Here is a 14,689-nt window from a genome sequence, read left to right as displayed (position 1 = left end):
CCGGGTGGTCCGAGGTCTTTGTGCTTCCTTGCTCAGAGACCATTTCAAGGTCCTTGTGTTCAGCCAACTATGTGCAAAATTTCTTGGCATCGTCTCTCCACTCCTTCTAGGTCTGCTGCTATTGTCACTTCTTTACCCACAGTGCCCTGTTTTCAAAGACAATAATCCCCAGGAAGCATTCATCCGTTGTATTCTCCTCCCCCATTGTTCCCACTGAGATGAGGTCACTTCGTCTTATAAGGTCCAGAGTTCTTTCAAAATGTTTCCTGGATCTTCCCTCGCGCTTCAGGCCGCTAACGTGTGCACCAATGGTGGAACACAAAATGACGGGGCCCCTGCGGAATGTCATGATCATGAGGGTCCCCTGCGTCCCCCTAACGTCACAGATATAACATAACATGTGTATTTGTAAAGCGCACTTATAACCCGTGGGTCTCAAGTTGCTGAATAAAATATGTTTATTGTTACTCAACTCAATGATACTCATTTTGTCACCCTGAGATGGATGAAAGGCTGAGTGGACCTGCCGGGATTTGAACCTGTGACAATGAGGTCGAACACAGGCCCCTGCAGTGGATGCATTAGTCCACTAAGCCACCAGACCCAGCATTTATTTGCTGTCCGTGGATTGAATGGGGCCCCCTTGAAGAGTTGAGGGCCCTCTAAAGGGCTGAGGCATACGTTGCGCCACTGGAGGGTGCTGTTTACAATCAAAAATTACAAAAGTTCCCTTGAGTTTACACACATTCTTGGCTTCACGCACTTCATTGAAGCCTCACTGATTGGCCACAGCTGGCCTCATGCACTGTACTCCAGTGGATCGTCATTCTTTCCAAGTCACTACCACCAGATACTTCAATTTATAATCACTCAAGCCCCATCGTGGCGGGCATTGGACAGTTCAATGGGGTCTCACTCATCCCCATGACTTTCCCCATAAATTAGTCTTCATCCAAAATCCCTGGTCTCATGTATATTAATGGAGTCTCAATGTTCCCCAATACTGGCCTCATGTGGTTCATTGGAGTCTCACCCATTGCATCAGTGGAGTCTCACTTAATCCCAATCACTGCCAAATGCACATTAATGAAGTCTCACTCCTTTTCCACCGGCCCCACCCACGGCCCCAGGGACGGAATCCTCCTTTTATCCTGCTCTCCCATACCTGTGCCCTGTACGCCACCCTGGACCACTTATGCCCTCAACATGGGTTCCCCGCTCCCTGAACCCCACCCGGGGAACTCTGCGTTTCACTCTGGGATCCATGCACTCAGAGCTCCATACTGGGATCGCTGCGCGATCAGCCCACCCCACCCCTCTGTAAGTCTCCCTCAGGGATCCCTACACTCTGAGCCCCACACGGGGATCCTTGCACTCTGGGCCCCAAACGTGGATCCCTGCACTCTGGACCCCACACGTGGATCCCTGCTCTCTGGGCCCCACACGGGGCTCCGTGCACTCTGGGCCCCACGTGTGGATCCCTGCACTCTGGGCCCCACGTGTGGATCCCTGCACTCTGCGCCCCACGTGTGGATCCCTGCACTCTACGCCCCACGTGTGGATCCTTGCACTCTGGGCCCCACGTGTGGATCCCTGCACTCTGGGCCCCACGTGTGGATCCCTGCACTCTGCGCCCCACGTGTGGATCCCTGCACTCTGCGCCCCACGTGTGGATCCCTGCACTCTGCGCCCCACGTGTGGATCCTTGCACTCTGGGCCCCACACGCGGCTCCGTGCACTCTGGGCCCCACGTGTGGATCCCTGCACTCTGGGCCCCACGTGTGGATCCCTGCACTCTGCGCCCCACGTGTGGATCCTTGCACTCTGGGCCCCACGTGTGGATCCCTGCACTCTGTGCCCCACGTGTGGATCCCTGCACTCTGTGCCCCACGTGTGGATCCCTGCACTCTGTGCCCCACGTGTGGATCCCTGCACTCTGCGCCCCACGTGTGGATCCCTGCACTCTGCGCCCCACGTGTGGATCCTTGCACTCTGCGCCCCACGTGTGGATCCTTGCACTCTGGGCCCCACGTGTGGATCCCTGCACTCTGCGCCCCACGTGTGGATCCTTGCACTCTGGGCCCCACGTGTGGATCCCTGCACTCTGTGCCCCACGTGTGGATCCCTGCACTCTGTGCCCCACGTGTGGATCCCTGCACTCTGCGCCCCACGTGTGGATCCCTGCACTCTGCGCCCCACGTGTGGATCCTTGCACTCTGGGCCCCACACGGGGATCCTTGCATTCTGATCCCCTCACGGGGATCCCTGCGCGCTGAGGCCCACACGGGGATCCCTGCACTCTGAGTCTTGCCCTGTGCCAGATGAATGCATACTTACTCGGGGCACATGCCTTATGGCCTACCCGGGGTAGAAGCATGGAAAGAAGGGGGATCCTCCCCCCGTCCCTCCGCCCATTATCAGCCTCTGAGTAGGGACTATTGACAGTTGAACCGCATCTGTGATTTTGCATGCAGGCTTCATACTGTAGTCGTTACTGTGCCTCCGCCCCAAAATGGCGGAAAGCGTACAGTCACGATTCATCATAGCTGCCCTTGCATTACTGTCATTAGCAACCCATTAGGCACGTTGGGTTTGCTTAGAACGGTTTGCAGAGGCGGCCTACACTTTTAAAGCAGAACAGAGAATGATTCATGCTTTAATAATCATAACACCCTGTAAAGCGCCGTGAGACACCAATTCTGTGAGCAGCGATTGGCCAAGCTCAACTCTGTTCTAAACTGCACATGCAGGGCTTCGAAGAGTCCCAAAGAGTTTGACACGTTTTTAAGAGGCCGCAGACGACACACTGGCTGTGGGGCTGTGAGAAGAAGTGTAAAGTAGGTGCTGATTCCAGCAGCCCGCAGTGTGAGCTCACTGGCCTTGAAATCTAGATCGTATGGACTCATTTAAAAAAGTGTATTTTCTTTGACCCTTCCCAAACCAGGCCCCTTGTTCCTTGACTGTAGGAATTAAGGCAGAGAAACCTTTCCAGAAAGCTGTGCTGAAGGCCTGCTACATGGGTGTAATTTAGGGTTCGCAGCTGCGACCCTTGGCTTTTCCTTTGTGACCCCTGGCACTGCCTCTGCAACTCCTGACTTCAGAGGTGGCAAAGGCAGTGCCAGGAACACAGGGATGTTTGTTGAGGCACCGCTTTCTTTGTTTTCAGTCAGTTTTTTTTATTACACCAATAGTGAATAAGATCATATTATTCACTATTACTGTAGTATAAACATGGAGTACAGTTAGCTGGAATATGGCCCATCTGGCAGATGAGGGTAGTAAAAAAAATGCTTTTAAATGTATGTTCTGTGCATACTTGCAGGTGAGAGTGTGCATATGTAAGAGTGTGTGTGTATGAGTGGATGTGTGTGTGTAAGCATGCGTGTATGAGTGCAAGTAAAGGATAAAATGGCAATGGCGTGTGACGTCACTTCCGCTACACTGACATTTTGGTGAATTGACGTCCATGGCCTGCTAATGCCTATAGCCTGTCACTGCCCCTTCCCTGTATCCTTTATCACCGCCATGGGGGGTCTTTGCTGTCTGATCCCAAACACCGGGGCCATGTATTTCGGACCCTACCCAGGGATCCTGGCCTCCGGGCCGACCCTTGTTTCTAGGGACTGTAGGCCGCTGGGAATAACACATTATCACAGAAGGATCCTGCCTGGAAGACTAGCGGCTATCAGGCCGGTGCTCTGTGTGTTGAAGCTCCCATCTGTCAGTACCCCCACAGCTCCTGGGCCGGGGTGCATGCAAACACGCCCCAGTGTGCACTCACAGGCCTGTATTTTTGCGCTCACGTGTCAAGAGTATGGCAAAGCTCCCCCAAAAAGACCACCCCAAACGTTCAAGAACTGAGTTAGAACAGTAAACTACCCTGCCTAAAAATATTTAGACGTGTTTTATGGCTCTCTGACTTTCTGGGAGAACAAAGAGATACTACTTCCGGGAGGCACAGACAGATGGGGGGAGCTTCAATTGTTAAAATACCAGAGCTTGAGGTTCCCATATTGCTGTCTTGACCTGGGAGTGCTTTCCGCCGGTAGATGGATGGATGTGGCACCAGATGGATGCACACGGTGGCCTGGAGAGGAGGCGGAGCGGATGTATGAATGTACATTATATTACTCACGCCTGCAGAAGCAGCGCCCTGCGCTCCAACCCGTGTTTATGGGCTGTCAACTCTAACCTAAGCAGGACCTGTGGAGGGAGCAGCTTTGGACTCTGCGCCCTCTGGCGAACAAATGAGGAACAGCAGTATGAGCAGGAGTCAAATATACACTTCAGAGGTGAAGAGGACTGGTGAGAAAAAACTGAGGTGTTAATGGTGAAGGACGGGGGGGTTAATGTATGTGTGGTTTGGGGATAGGAATGTAAAACAGCTATAGAGCAGGTGTGTGTTGATAATGAATTGAAGAGATAGGAGAAAAGCTAACGTGTGTGGGTATATTTAAGTTTTGCAGAAGTGACAGACAACAAGGGCGTACCTACCATTGGTGCAACAGGTGCAGTTGCACCGAGTCCCAGAGCTCTAAAGGGACCATTGAGCCCTGCTAATTGTTGTACGCAACTACCCAGCAGTAGTCAATGGGACAATCTTCCTTGCTTGCACTAAGGCTCGCAACATCCTTGCTGGGCTACTGAAAAACAGAGTGGTTGATCAGAAAGAAGGGAGGGTGCTGGAGAAGGAAGAACACCAAGCAACTATGTGGGCGATAAAAGAGAGAAGTAAAAGGAGAGGGAATATAGAACAAAACCTTTGGCAGAAGGGGAGATCAGAGGAGTACGTCGTTTACCCGTAACACTTACATTTTTGGCTAATGTATGTACTGGGGATAAATGACATCACTGTAAAACATCCCTTCGTCTCCGGGTTGGTTGCACCCAAACTCACACTTGCCGCTTTTTGTTTCTGTTTCGCTCACCTTTTGTTGTTCTTTCTCCTTTTAGATCCTGTTTGACCAGGCACAGAGGTCTGTCCGGCAGCAACTGCATATCTTTGTGAAAGAGTGAGTACTGCCCTCCACATGCTTTACTTAGCTTTGCAACCCATGGAGATTGAAAAACTACCATACTCGTAAACAATGCATTGAAAGAAGAAAGCATTAAAATCAAAGGACAACTACATTTCCAATGACATATGCGTCTGCACTGCAGTATTAACTACAGTTGCTTCATCAGTTGTATTATACTTCTGAGGAGCAGTCATTCTATTCTGAAAATTGATTAACACAGTTATTGTATGAGGGGCCAGGACAAGGAAAGCACATCCTGTGCATCCATTACAATATTATTGGAAAAACAAATTCATTTAGGCAAACCTACCTCCGCAATCCTCAGAATTTGACCCCATGTCTCAGTATGTGATGCAGATAATATCCTCGGTAGGGATGGAATACGTAAAGGCTTTAGTTTATGTCACAATGTAAAGGTATCGCTTTATGGAATGCAGTTTCCAAATATTCTTGAGTCATGCCTTGTGCTTTATCTGCATTAACCTGTTAAAGTATTTATTCCTTTGGCACAGAAGCTAAAAAAAGACTGTGTGCATTGAGCGCATGAGTTGAGATGGACGAATTGATAACAGTATACATACTTGTCTTTGAAAGACAAACAGCTAGATTCATGAAGCATTTTTGCAGGCGCAAACGGTGCGAATCGCAGAATTCGGCCGTTTGCGCCCTCAAAAATGGCATTTGGAATTCATCAATGGGTCATGAACTCGCAATTTGAAAAATCGCAAAAAATTGCGATTTTTCAAATTGCGATTGCATTTAAGGAATCTCAATTTGAGATTTCTTAAATGCTATTCATGAACCATTAATAAGTTGCGATTTTGCTATTTTTTGCCGCTATTTACCCCGAAGTCTGACTTCGTGGTAAATAGCGAAAACATGAGAAAAATGCACTTTTGTGCATTTTTCTCAGTTGTATGTTACACACACACATGTCCTTTGGACATGTGTGTGCGCAACTTAAGTCTAAATTTACATTTCACGGGTGCTACAGGGTGTCCTTTGGACACCCCTAGCACCCTTGAAATCGCATCCTTATTTGCGATTAGCAAATTGCTAATCGCAAATAAGGAATAACTCCCCATTCATTCCTATGGGCCTTTAGGTCCATAGGAATGAATGGGGAGTTATTACTTATTTGCGATTAGCAATTTGCTAATCACAAATAAGGAATGTGTAGGAATCACAATTTATTTAGCGATTCCTACATGAATCCAGTTTTGCAAGTCCTTAATAGCGATTCCTTAATAATCGCTATTAAGGACTCGCAAAACGGGACTTTGATGAATCTAGGGGCATGTCTCTTGTCCAATCTTACGCTAAGTACTTCCACTGCTAGTCCAATAGTAATTTTTAAGTGTTAAAAGTTTGACAGTTTCAGAAATCATCATAGTCGCAATTCATTCTTTTCAGAGCTAATTCTAGATTTTGCCCAAACAATTAAACAGCAGATAGTCACCAGGTTACTATTTTACTCTTAGTCACCAGGTTACTATTTTACTCTTAGTCACCAGGTTACTATTTTACTCTTTCTCCAATGGCAGTGGGGGCTGTTTGCTTTATACAGTAGACTGAAGCTTCTATAGCTTGAGCGTAAGTACTAGTCTGGGTGAGTTCAAGTCTCAGTACGTGGACTGGTAGTCCACCTTGACTGAAACCAATGGCTTCAAAATTGTGTCTTTGATTTTACCAAGAACGATGAATGTATCTGCTTGGACTGATTCACTCTCCGATGGAAAGGTTTAATTGGTGAAGGGTCTATGGGATGGCTTTGAAGTGTATCTTTCTTGTAGCATAGTACAGAGTCCTCAGTTCTCTCAGGTGAGAGATGGCTTTCCCTTTGCTTTACATTTAATTGTAAGAATAAGTTCTGCAATCACACCACCCCAAGGTAGACATACTTACTTACTCCTTCTAAAGAAGCATTCTTATCTTCCAATGGCACTTTACAGTTTTCTAGGTTATTGGAAAAAAAAGCAATGAACGTATTCTTGGCAGCATTGTTTTGCAAAAATGTAGTGACTGGAGTTAGCTGTGTTGAAGCCCCCTGGGTGGTTGATCTAAAACAACTTATGTTTAGTGAAGTGTATGTGGTGGAAATCTACTAATCACCAGATAAAATGTTCTGAGTTTACTGAATGTTTTGGGAAGATTGTGGGTAGATCCAGCAGAGCAGGAGCTCCATAATGCTTCCCTTTATTCTGTTTGATTTTACAATTGGGTGAAATGAACTTCCATCCGAACCCAGTGCTTTAACTGGACAGGTACTGTCCGGGACTGAGTACCTGCACTTTAATTCAAAATGTTCTCTCTATGTAATAATCTCCTTAGTGCTCCTGGAATATTTGAAGGCGTGGGTCTATGTCAAAATGATGGTATAACCCAGAGCACTTTAGATTGTCGAGAAATGATGAATTGGCTGAGAAACTTGACTTTTCCGCAGGAAGAATATTATGTTTTGTCAAGTGTTGACCGCTTGAAGCGACTCCAGTGCAACTTTTGTGAATATCTTACCGACAGCTCAAGAAGAAAATAATTTTTAGGATTATCAATGGGTCCCTTTTTAGGTCTCCTGGCGTTTAACAGCGCGTCAGCGCTGTGTCCGCCAGGAGATCTTTTGTCAGCGACTATCATTCCCAGGAGACAGTCCTGGCCACGCGCATCCTTCCAGGCGATTTGTAACTGGAACGCGCGCTGTGGCCAGGCGCTGTCTCCTGGGAAGCGCAAGCACCCCACACGCATGCGCATACACACACACACGCGCCCATGCACGCACGCACATACATACATACAGAGACACCACCCCTGACTCATACACACGCGCGCACACACACAAGTGCACCGAGGCCCCCCCTCCCCCTCCCCCGCCGTCACCGTCACCGTCGCACACATACATACACACACACACACGAGCATACACACACACAAGTGCACCAATCGCGCTCCAGAACTTACCTTACCTCAGCACGCGGCGCCCAACCTCCTGCTGGCGCGGCCCCAGGGCTCTACACCGCTCACAGGAGCCCCGGGCCGCGAGACGCTACGACTCCGCCTGCCTCCTCTTCCGGTGTGAACGTGGCCCCGCCCCCGTCACAGGCGACCGTGCCTGACTTCCGGGGCGGCCGCGAGTTCAAAGCTGCGCTGCTGATGTCGTTGAAAGAATGGTTGTAGTCCAGTGAAACGGGTAGAATTGGGGAAAGAGCACCAGGCGAGGTGCCTGCTCGAACCGAGGTGGTCTCTGACACGTGCATGCTTGGTGTTCGCATGGCAGGAGGTACACCATGTGTGAGTGACTTAAAGCAACTGAAACGTACTCTCTCATGCCCCCATGGCCGCCTGCTGCGGCAAGAGGGGGCATGAAAATTAATAATTGCGGCAGGCGGGCGGGCGGCCGGCTGCGCCCCGCAAAACACCAGGCATCACCTTGACCAGCGGCAGCTGTACCGGCGACAGTCAGCACTGCCAGGCCCACCAGGATTGCAAGTGGCCGCACCGCCAGAGGCGAGGAGAGTCCAGAGATCTGCAGGAGTGTAATGTACCCTGGCAGAGAATAGCTGAGCCTCGCGTCACTGCGGCAGTTACCGGAGATTGCAGTGGCTGGCGCCGACGATCATGAACAGAACGAATCGAGGTGAGGTTGTTTACAGTCTGTCACCTATGAATTTCTTATGAACTGTGCCCCTAACTTTAACGTTGTTGCATATGAAAGACCTAACTGCTGCCTTTTTATGTGCTGCTCTGTTATGGGGCTCATCGGGCAGATTCTTTGGAATTTCTGAGGGCGTCAGGATCGGATGCCACAATGACGACTCTGTACATCAAATACATCCTGTGGAGAGAGGGTATGAGGGGACAACCAGAGTGACGGTTTTGGGATTGCACGAAATATGCAGAGGATTATGGCCTGTCAAATGACCGTGAGTCAGGCAGAACACTCAGCAGCAGCAGCAGACTCACCAAAGACAGCCCTGGACTAAGGAGGCGGGTGATGCGGTGGCACCCGCCCTCACCTGCCAAGCTGAGTCCAATGCAGGCTCATGGTTCCCTTGCCCTTAATGCTAAACCTCCGCACCTCACTGTGTCTCTAGCCCCTTGCCATGGTAAAACAGCTGTAGATCCCAAGCTCCTCCTGCCGTGATTCTCGCCTCTCTGCATTTGAGTAAATGGAGACACCTCTGCAGGCGCAGTGTCTTGGGCCACATGGTGATTTTATAAGGCTTCCGGCAGACATACCAGAAGCAGATGTGGGAGAGCTCAGCACAGAGGTATGTTTATATGTCCCAAACCAAAGTGGCATCCTTTCATTTGACACACAAAAGTCTTGGCAGTCCTGAACAACTGAAGTGCCTGCCCTCTGTTACTGAGGACTGCAGTCACCGCAGTCTGTGTCTGGTTACTGCCTTCTGTTTTTTGGTGCTTTGTAGCAGTTTTAATATATTAATCAGACTTTCTTGTTGCTCAAATGGGTGTAGCATCTTATATTTATATGTTTCCCTTGTCTTCATGGCTTGATTTTGCTCGTGTGAAAGTGTCACTCATAGTGGTTGAAATGTCACTCACATTTACACTGAAAATATGAAAATGTCACACATAGCATTCTGAAACCTTGGCAGCTATGTGCAGTGCTTTATACTTGCAGGCACTCGACACTGAGGCACAGGCAGCTTACACACTGAGTCTTCACTCAGACTAATTGAAAGAGGTTTGAGTCTGAGATTATAAAGGAAAGATAAATGGCCAATAAGGTTCGTCTCCATAAGCATATTGTCTTAATTTGAAGACAGGGGCTGGCATCCTGTACCGAGGAGAAAAGAAAGTGCAATATGGGCCGACCCTATCTCTCGAGGTACATGTATGGAACAACATTTGACCGCGCGCTGTAAATGTGGTCTGAAGCATTGCAAGGATGTGGGATTATTATCCTCAACCGGATACAGTTTATTGACCTCCGAGGGTGGAAAGCCTCGTTTGCCCCCCTGTGTACCCGCAAGTTGAGTACGTTTATGAAGGAACCTTATTAGTTCCATGAAGTATCTAGTGAGAAAAAAGGGTTTTGCTTCAGTTCCCTATCGAGATGGCTTGTGCCTGTGCAATGTGAGAGCATTGTGAGCAGCCAGGGCAAACTGAGTAAGGCAGAGTGGGATGTCTGTGAGAGTCAGTGCACGCCTGAGAACTGACAGTAGGCAAAGTCAGTGTGAACATGACTTTCAGGGACTCTGACTCAGTAGTGTTTTCCAAATGCATAAAAGGCGCCAGGAAAGAGAGGATGCCTTGGAGGTCGGTGCATGTTAAAATAAAATTCTGTGTTTTTGCGAGCTCTGTAGATGTGTCAGTGTGTGTATTGGGGGGGATGCTGGAGGTTACCGCACCAAGTTCTGGATTACTATTTCCATTCTGGTACTTCTAGAAGTTTTCTTTTATTCGTAGTAAATGCATAATTGTAGCTTCCACTCTGGAAAGAAACGAAAGTAGGTGTTACATATCACACCTGGCGACTGACAATTTTGTTGTCCGATGAGGTGGAAAAGGAACGAATGGGAGAACTTCCTCTATAAATTTCTCATTATAAAAGGCCTACCTTTTTAGGCACAGTTTCCTCACCCACTCCTGACTTCCACTCAGTATTGTACTGCTGGTAGTTTTGTTTTTTGAAAGACTGCATAAGTACCAGAATGCAAATATAGATGGGCCGTGGGTGCAGAGTTGGCTTTAGTGCTGGTGGTGCCCAGTGCCGCCATTTTTTTGTAATTTTTTTTTTTGCACCCTACCCACCTATTTACTCCTTCTCCAGGATTTGCCTTACCCCTCCAACTTTCCCCTGATTTCTCCATAGCCTCTCTCTCACATGTATTCAATGTAATGTATTTAATTTCTTATAGCTTTACTCATTCCAATGTGCATAATATGCGGATACAATAACTTATGTAAATGCGTAAATCAATGTATAGGAAATGTTGTATAAGACAATGAGGTGTAGTCACGCCTTCCATACTTGAAGGCATTATATGTGACAAATTCTTAATCTGGAGGAAAAACAAACTCGGGATGTAAAGCATTCTGACACCCTACACTGGGATAAGTAACCCTATAAAAGAAATTAAATACATGTGAGAGAGGGGTTATGGAGAGATAAGGGGCAACTTTGGAGGGTGGTTGTGAGGCAATCTGTGGAGAAGGAGGATATGCCAACAAAGATGGCCGCCCTGGGCATCACCAGCGCTAAAGCCGGACCTGAATATGGCTAATAGCAGAAAACCAAGGATTTTAAAGCCCTTTGATGCCCGCAATGAAAAGCTCTTTTCTGTTCTATTAATTAATACCGCGGATCTTGCCCCGTACCGCCCTCTGACCTCAAGCAGGGCATTCGTCCCTTGCCACTTTACAAAAATGTCAGAAATACAAATACAACTGGATATCATTTATTTACCTTATTGGCTGGGTAACCTGGCTCATAGTTGACTCTTCATTATTCTAGTTTTAGAGAGGTTACTGCCAGTGCCTTTGAAGATATATTTCTACATGACCAACAGGATGTAACAATACATCTAAGTCCCGTAAATACAACACAAATTACAATAGAAATGCTATAGGTGTCACATTTGCAAAAGTTAAAAAATATTGGCATTGTCATACACAATGTCAATAACTCAAACTTTAATGCGCCGAGATCTATTGCACTGCAAATGCTTGTTTTTGTACTCGTGCGTGGTGAGGTGCCCTCGGGGGAGGAGGAGGCCGTTGTTTTGGGTTTGCGGACAGTCGCAGAATCGAAAGCAGACTTTCTGTGAGTGTTTTTTTCATTTATTTTTTAAATCGATTGTTATGACTATGCTTTTGTCCCTGCCTGTTCAGCTTCATTACAATAGCGATTGCGAAAGCTATCAATTTCAGTGCTACTTTTTCTTGCAGCATTTACCTTCTTTATACAACAATTCAGAGTTTGATAACAAATTAATGTAACACATTGTAATATACAATGCCAATAGCTCAAACTTTAAAGCTGGGAGACCTATTGCATTGTAAATGCTTGTTATGTATTGGCAACACATTTTTACCTCTCCAGCAAGTAGACGTCTGACTATTAGGAATACACTTTTTAAAGAGGGGTACTAAAATTATGCCCCAGGTATGAAAATCTTTTATTATTACACACAATGGTAATAAAGCTCCACAATACTGTCTATTGACACAAGGCTGAGGCAAGGCTGACACCGCAAGTGCGAGCAGGCGTTACTGACTGCAAGCACACAGCCATGGTTCTAAGCATGGGCGAATTTTGCGAATCTCGCGTTCGCGAATTTTGCGGATTTGCGAACTCGCAATTCGCAAAATCCGCGAATTCTCGCAAATTTGCGGATTTTTTTTTTGTGTTCGCGCGGGTTTCTGCCAGTTCGCGAGGGTTTTGTACAATTTCGCAAACGCGAACTTACCTGTCGGGTCGCAAGTTTTGCGAACTTATTGTTTCTACGTGTCCAGCCTGTTTGGGACACTCTTCTTCATCACTGCCACTCTCTGTCACCACTGCCACTCTCTGACTACTCATGCCACCCTCTGGCCCACCCATGCCACCCTCTGTTTCATCACAGCACCCTCTGGTTGTCCAGTCAGTGTACATTATTGTGGCAAAGCAAAGCACACCTTCCCTGCCTCAAGTGACCTGAATTAATTTGGGGCTGATTAATGTGTCACAGAATATTTTTTTAGCTGGCACCTGCTTCCTTAGTGCTTCCTGATTAGTGATCTTTTGCACTTGCTAAGTGCTTTCATTGTTGCAAAATTAGTTACAACACCTGCCCTGCCCCAACTGACAATAATGAATTAGGGGCTGATTAATGGATTTGAACTTCCAGCCTGGCTCCTGCTTGTCTCCCTTAGCTGTAATTCAGGACCTTTGTGGCATATGTGTAACTATTCTGAGGTTCAGAGCAGGGTCACATAATAGTTGCAAGTAGGCAACTGAACTCTGGAGGGGCCCCTCAGGAAGCACTACAGGAAATGGCTACTAATGATGAGCCTGAACTTTTGAACCTGGTAAGTAGTTTCAGTTTTGCTAAGATCGTATTTCTGCAATTTAGCGTTTATTCGCGGGGCGCGAAGTTGTACTGTGAAGATGCGAACAGTGCGAGCAAGCCATAAAATCCGCTGCTCGCGGATTTGCGGATTTTGCGGGAGATTCGCGAATTTCGCGGATTGCGAATTTACCGAAAATCCACAAAATCCGCGAGCGAAACGGATTTTCCGCCCATACTTACATGGTACTGATTGTAAACAAGACATTGCCACCTTTGTAAACTGAGCTTGAGTACTATGGGCAAGACTGGGTTTACTAACATAAGTCATCTATCAGAGTACTATTCAGAGTACTACAGTCAAACACAACTTTAACTGGCTGCAGGCAACAGCCAGAATTGTGACCTGCAAGTTAGATCTTATTGGCTGAAGACACCCATCCGGGCACTAAAGAAAAAGTGGGAAATGCTGGCTGCAAGTGCCAGACCCGGTAAACATATGCAACCTGGGAATTACTGACTTCTCGTCAATTCTTACAGTTTTCCCTTAATTCACAGGCGTTTTTAGAACGTATAAGTATCTCCCCAAACCCCAATAGCTCTCTGCGAACTCCTTGGCTCTGGCTTAAATAAGGCTTGTATCTGGCATTTGTACTGCAAGACTTAGGCCCTGATTATGAGTATAGGTGCAATTTGTTGCCGCGCATGATAATGAACAATATCGGGTGTATGTTAATTATAGGGTGCAATAAATAGAACCAATCACAGTTTTCTGGGGAACAACTTGCAGACTTCAAAATCCGCATGGTACAATAAATACCGTACATATTTCGCTTGTTAAATTCGGGCAGGTTTGACTTGCTGAAGTTTTACAAAGGTTGAGGTATTTAATTCATCCAATAATTATCGTGTAATTTAAATACCTTCCAATTTGTAATTGCGATCTGTGTGTAAACAGGGGGCGGAATTCACTGACTTACTCATAATCCCGCCCTGTGTAGTAATAATAGTTACAACAATAACACAGTTCCAACATAACATTTTAAACAAAATTCACTAGTTATAGCTATTTCTAGTAACTATAACTTGTGTCCTATGTTAACTACAACCTGCACCCCGCCTTGCACAGTCTTCTCATCAATTATATTATTTCACATGTTGCAGCAATGTTATCAATGATATAGAACATGGCATGAGTGATCCAATATGTGAGGAAATTAGCATTGCATGGTGAGGGCGCAAGTTATAGTTACATTAGGTTACTAGGGAAAACTATAACTGGTGAATTTCAATGAAATTTTTAGTTTACATCGTTACGTTGGCACTGAAATTTTCACCTAACTATAACGTCACTTGAACCTTTGTTTTTTCAGTGAATTTCTTGTTTTTTTTAACATCAAGTAATATTTAGTTAACATACATAAAGCCGAACAGAGTCTTTGGCCAAGCACTGCAGATGGTTAGCCGCAGTGCCTTGCCTATGGCCTGGCAATGCAGCCAACTCTTGTGCGTGGCGTGTGGTTGGCTGCAGAGCCTTTCCAGCTAGGGGCCAATCCTATGCCACACGTATATATTTTAGGGCCCCCCTCCCCAAGCCTTTATAGGGCCCGGGGACCCCATGTCCCGGAATACATTCTATTTATAGAGGAGTGCACTCCCCCC

At 46.9% G+C, this 14,689-nt stretch overlaps 1 protein-coding gene across 1 annotated transcript in view; it reads left to right on the top strand.

The window, feature by feature from the left end:
• LOC147665045 (arf-GAP with coiled-coil, ANK repeat and PH domain-containing protein 3-like) overlaps positions 1 to 14,689 on the top strand; it is a 236,057-nt gene that overhangs the window by 151,538 nt on the left and 69,830 nt on the right. The window contains exon 5 of the mRNA XM_086949796.1: positions 4,954 to 5,012. Coding sequence (XP_086805922.1) covers positions 4,954 to 5,012 — 59 coding nt within the window. The remainder of the gene's footprint in view (positions 1 to 4,953; positions 5,013 to 14,689) is intronic.

The sequence above is a fragment of the Lissotriton vulgaris genome, unplaced genomic scaffold, assembly GCF_964263255.1.
Source record: "Lissotriton vulgaris unplaced genomic scaffold, aLisVul1.2 SCAFFOLD_584, whole genome shotgun sequence".
NCBI classification, from domain to species: domain Eukaryota; kingdom Metazoa; phylum Chordata; class Amphibia; order Caudata; family Salamandridae; genus Lissotriton; species Lissotriton vulgaris.
This window is presented reverse-complemented; position numbering and strand designations above follow the sequence as displayed.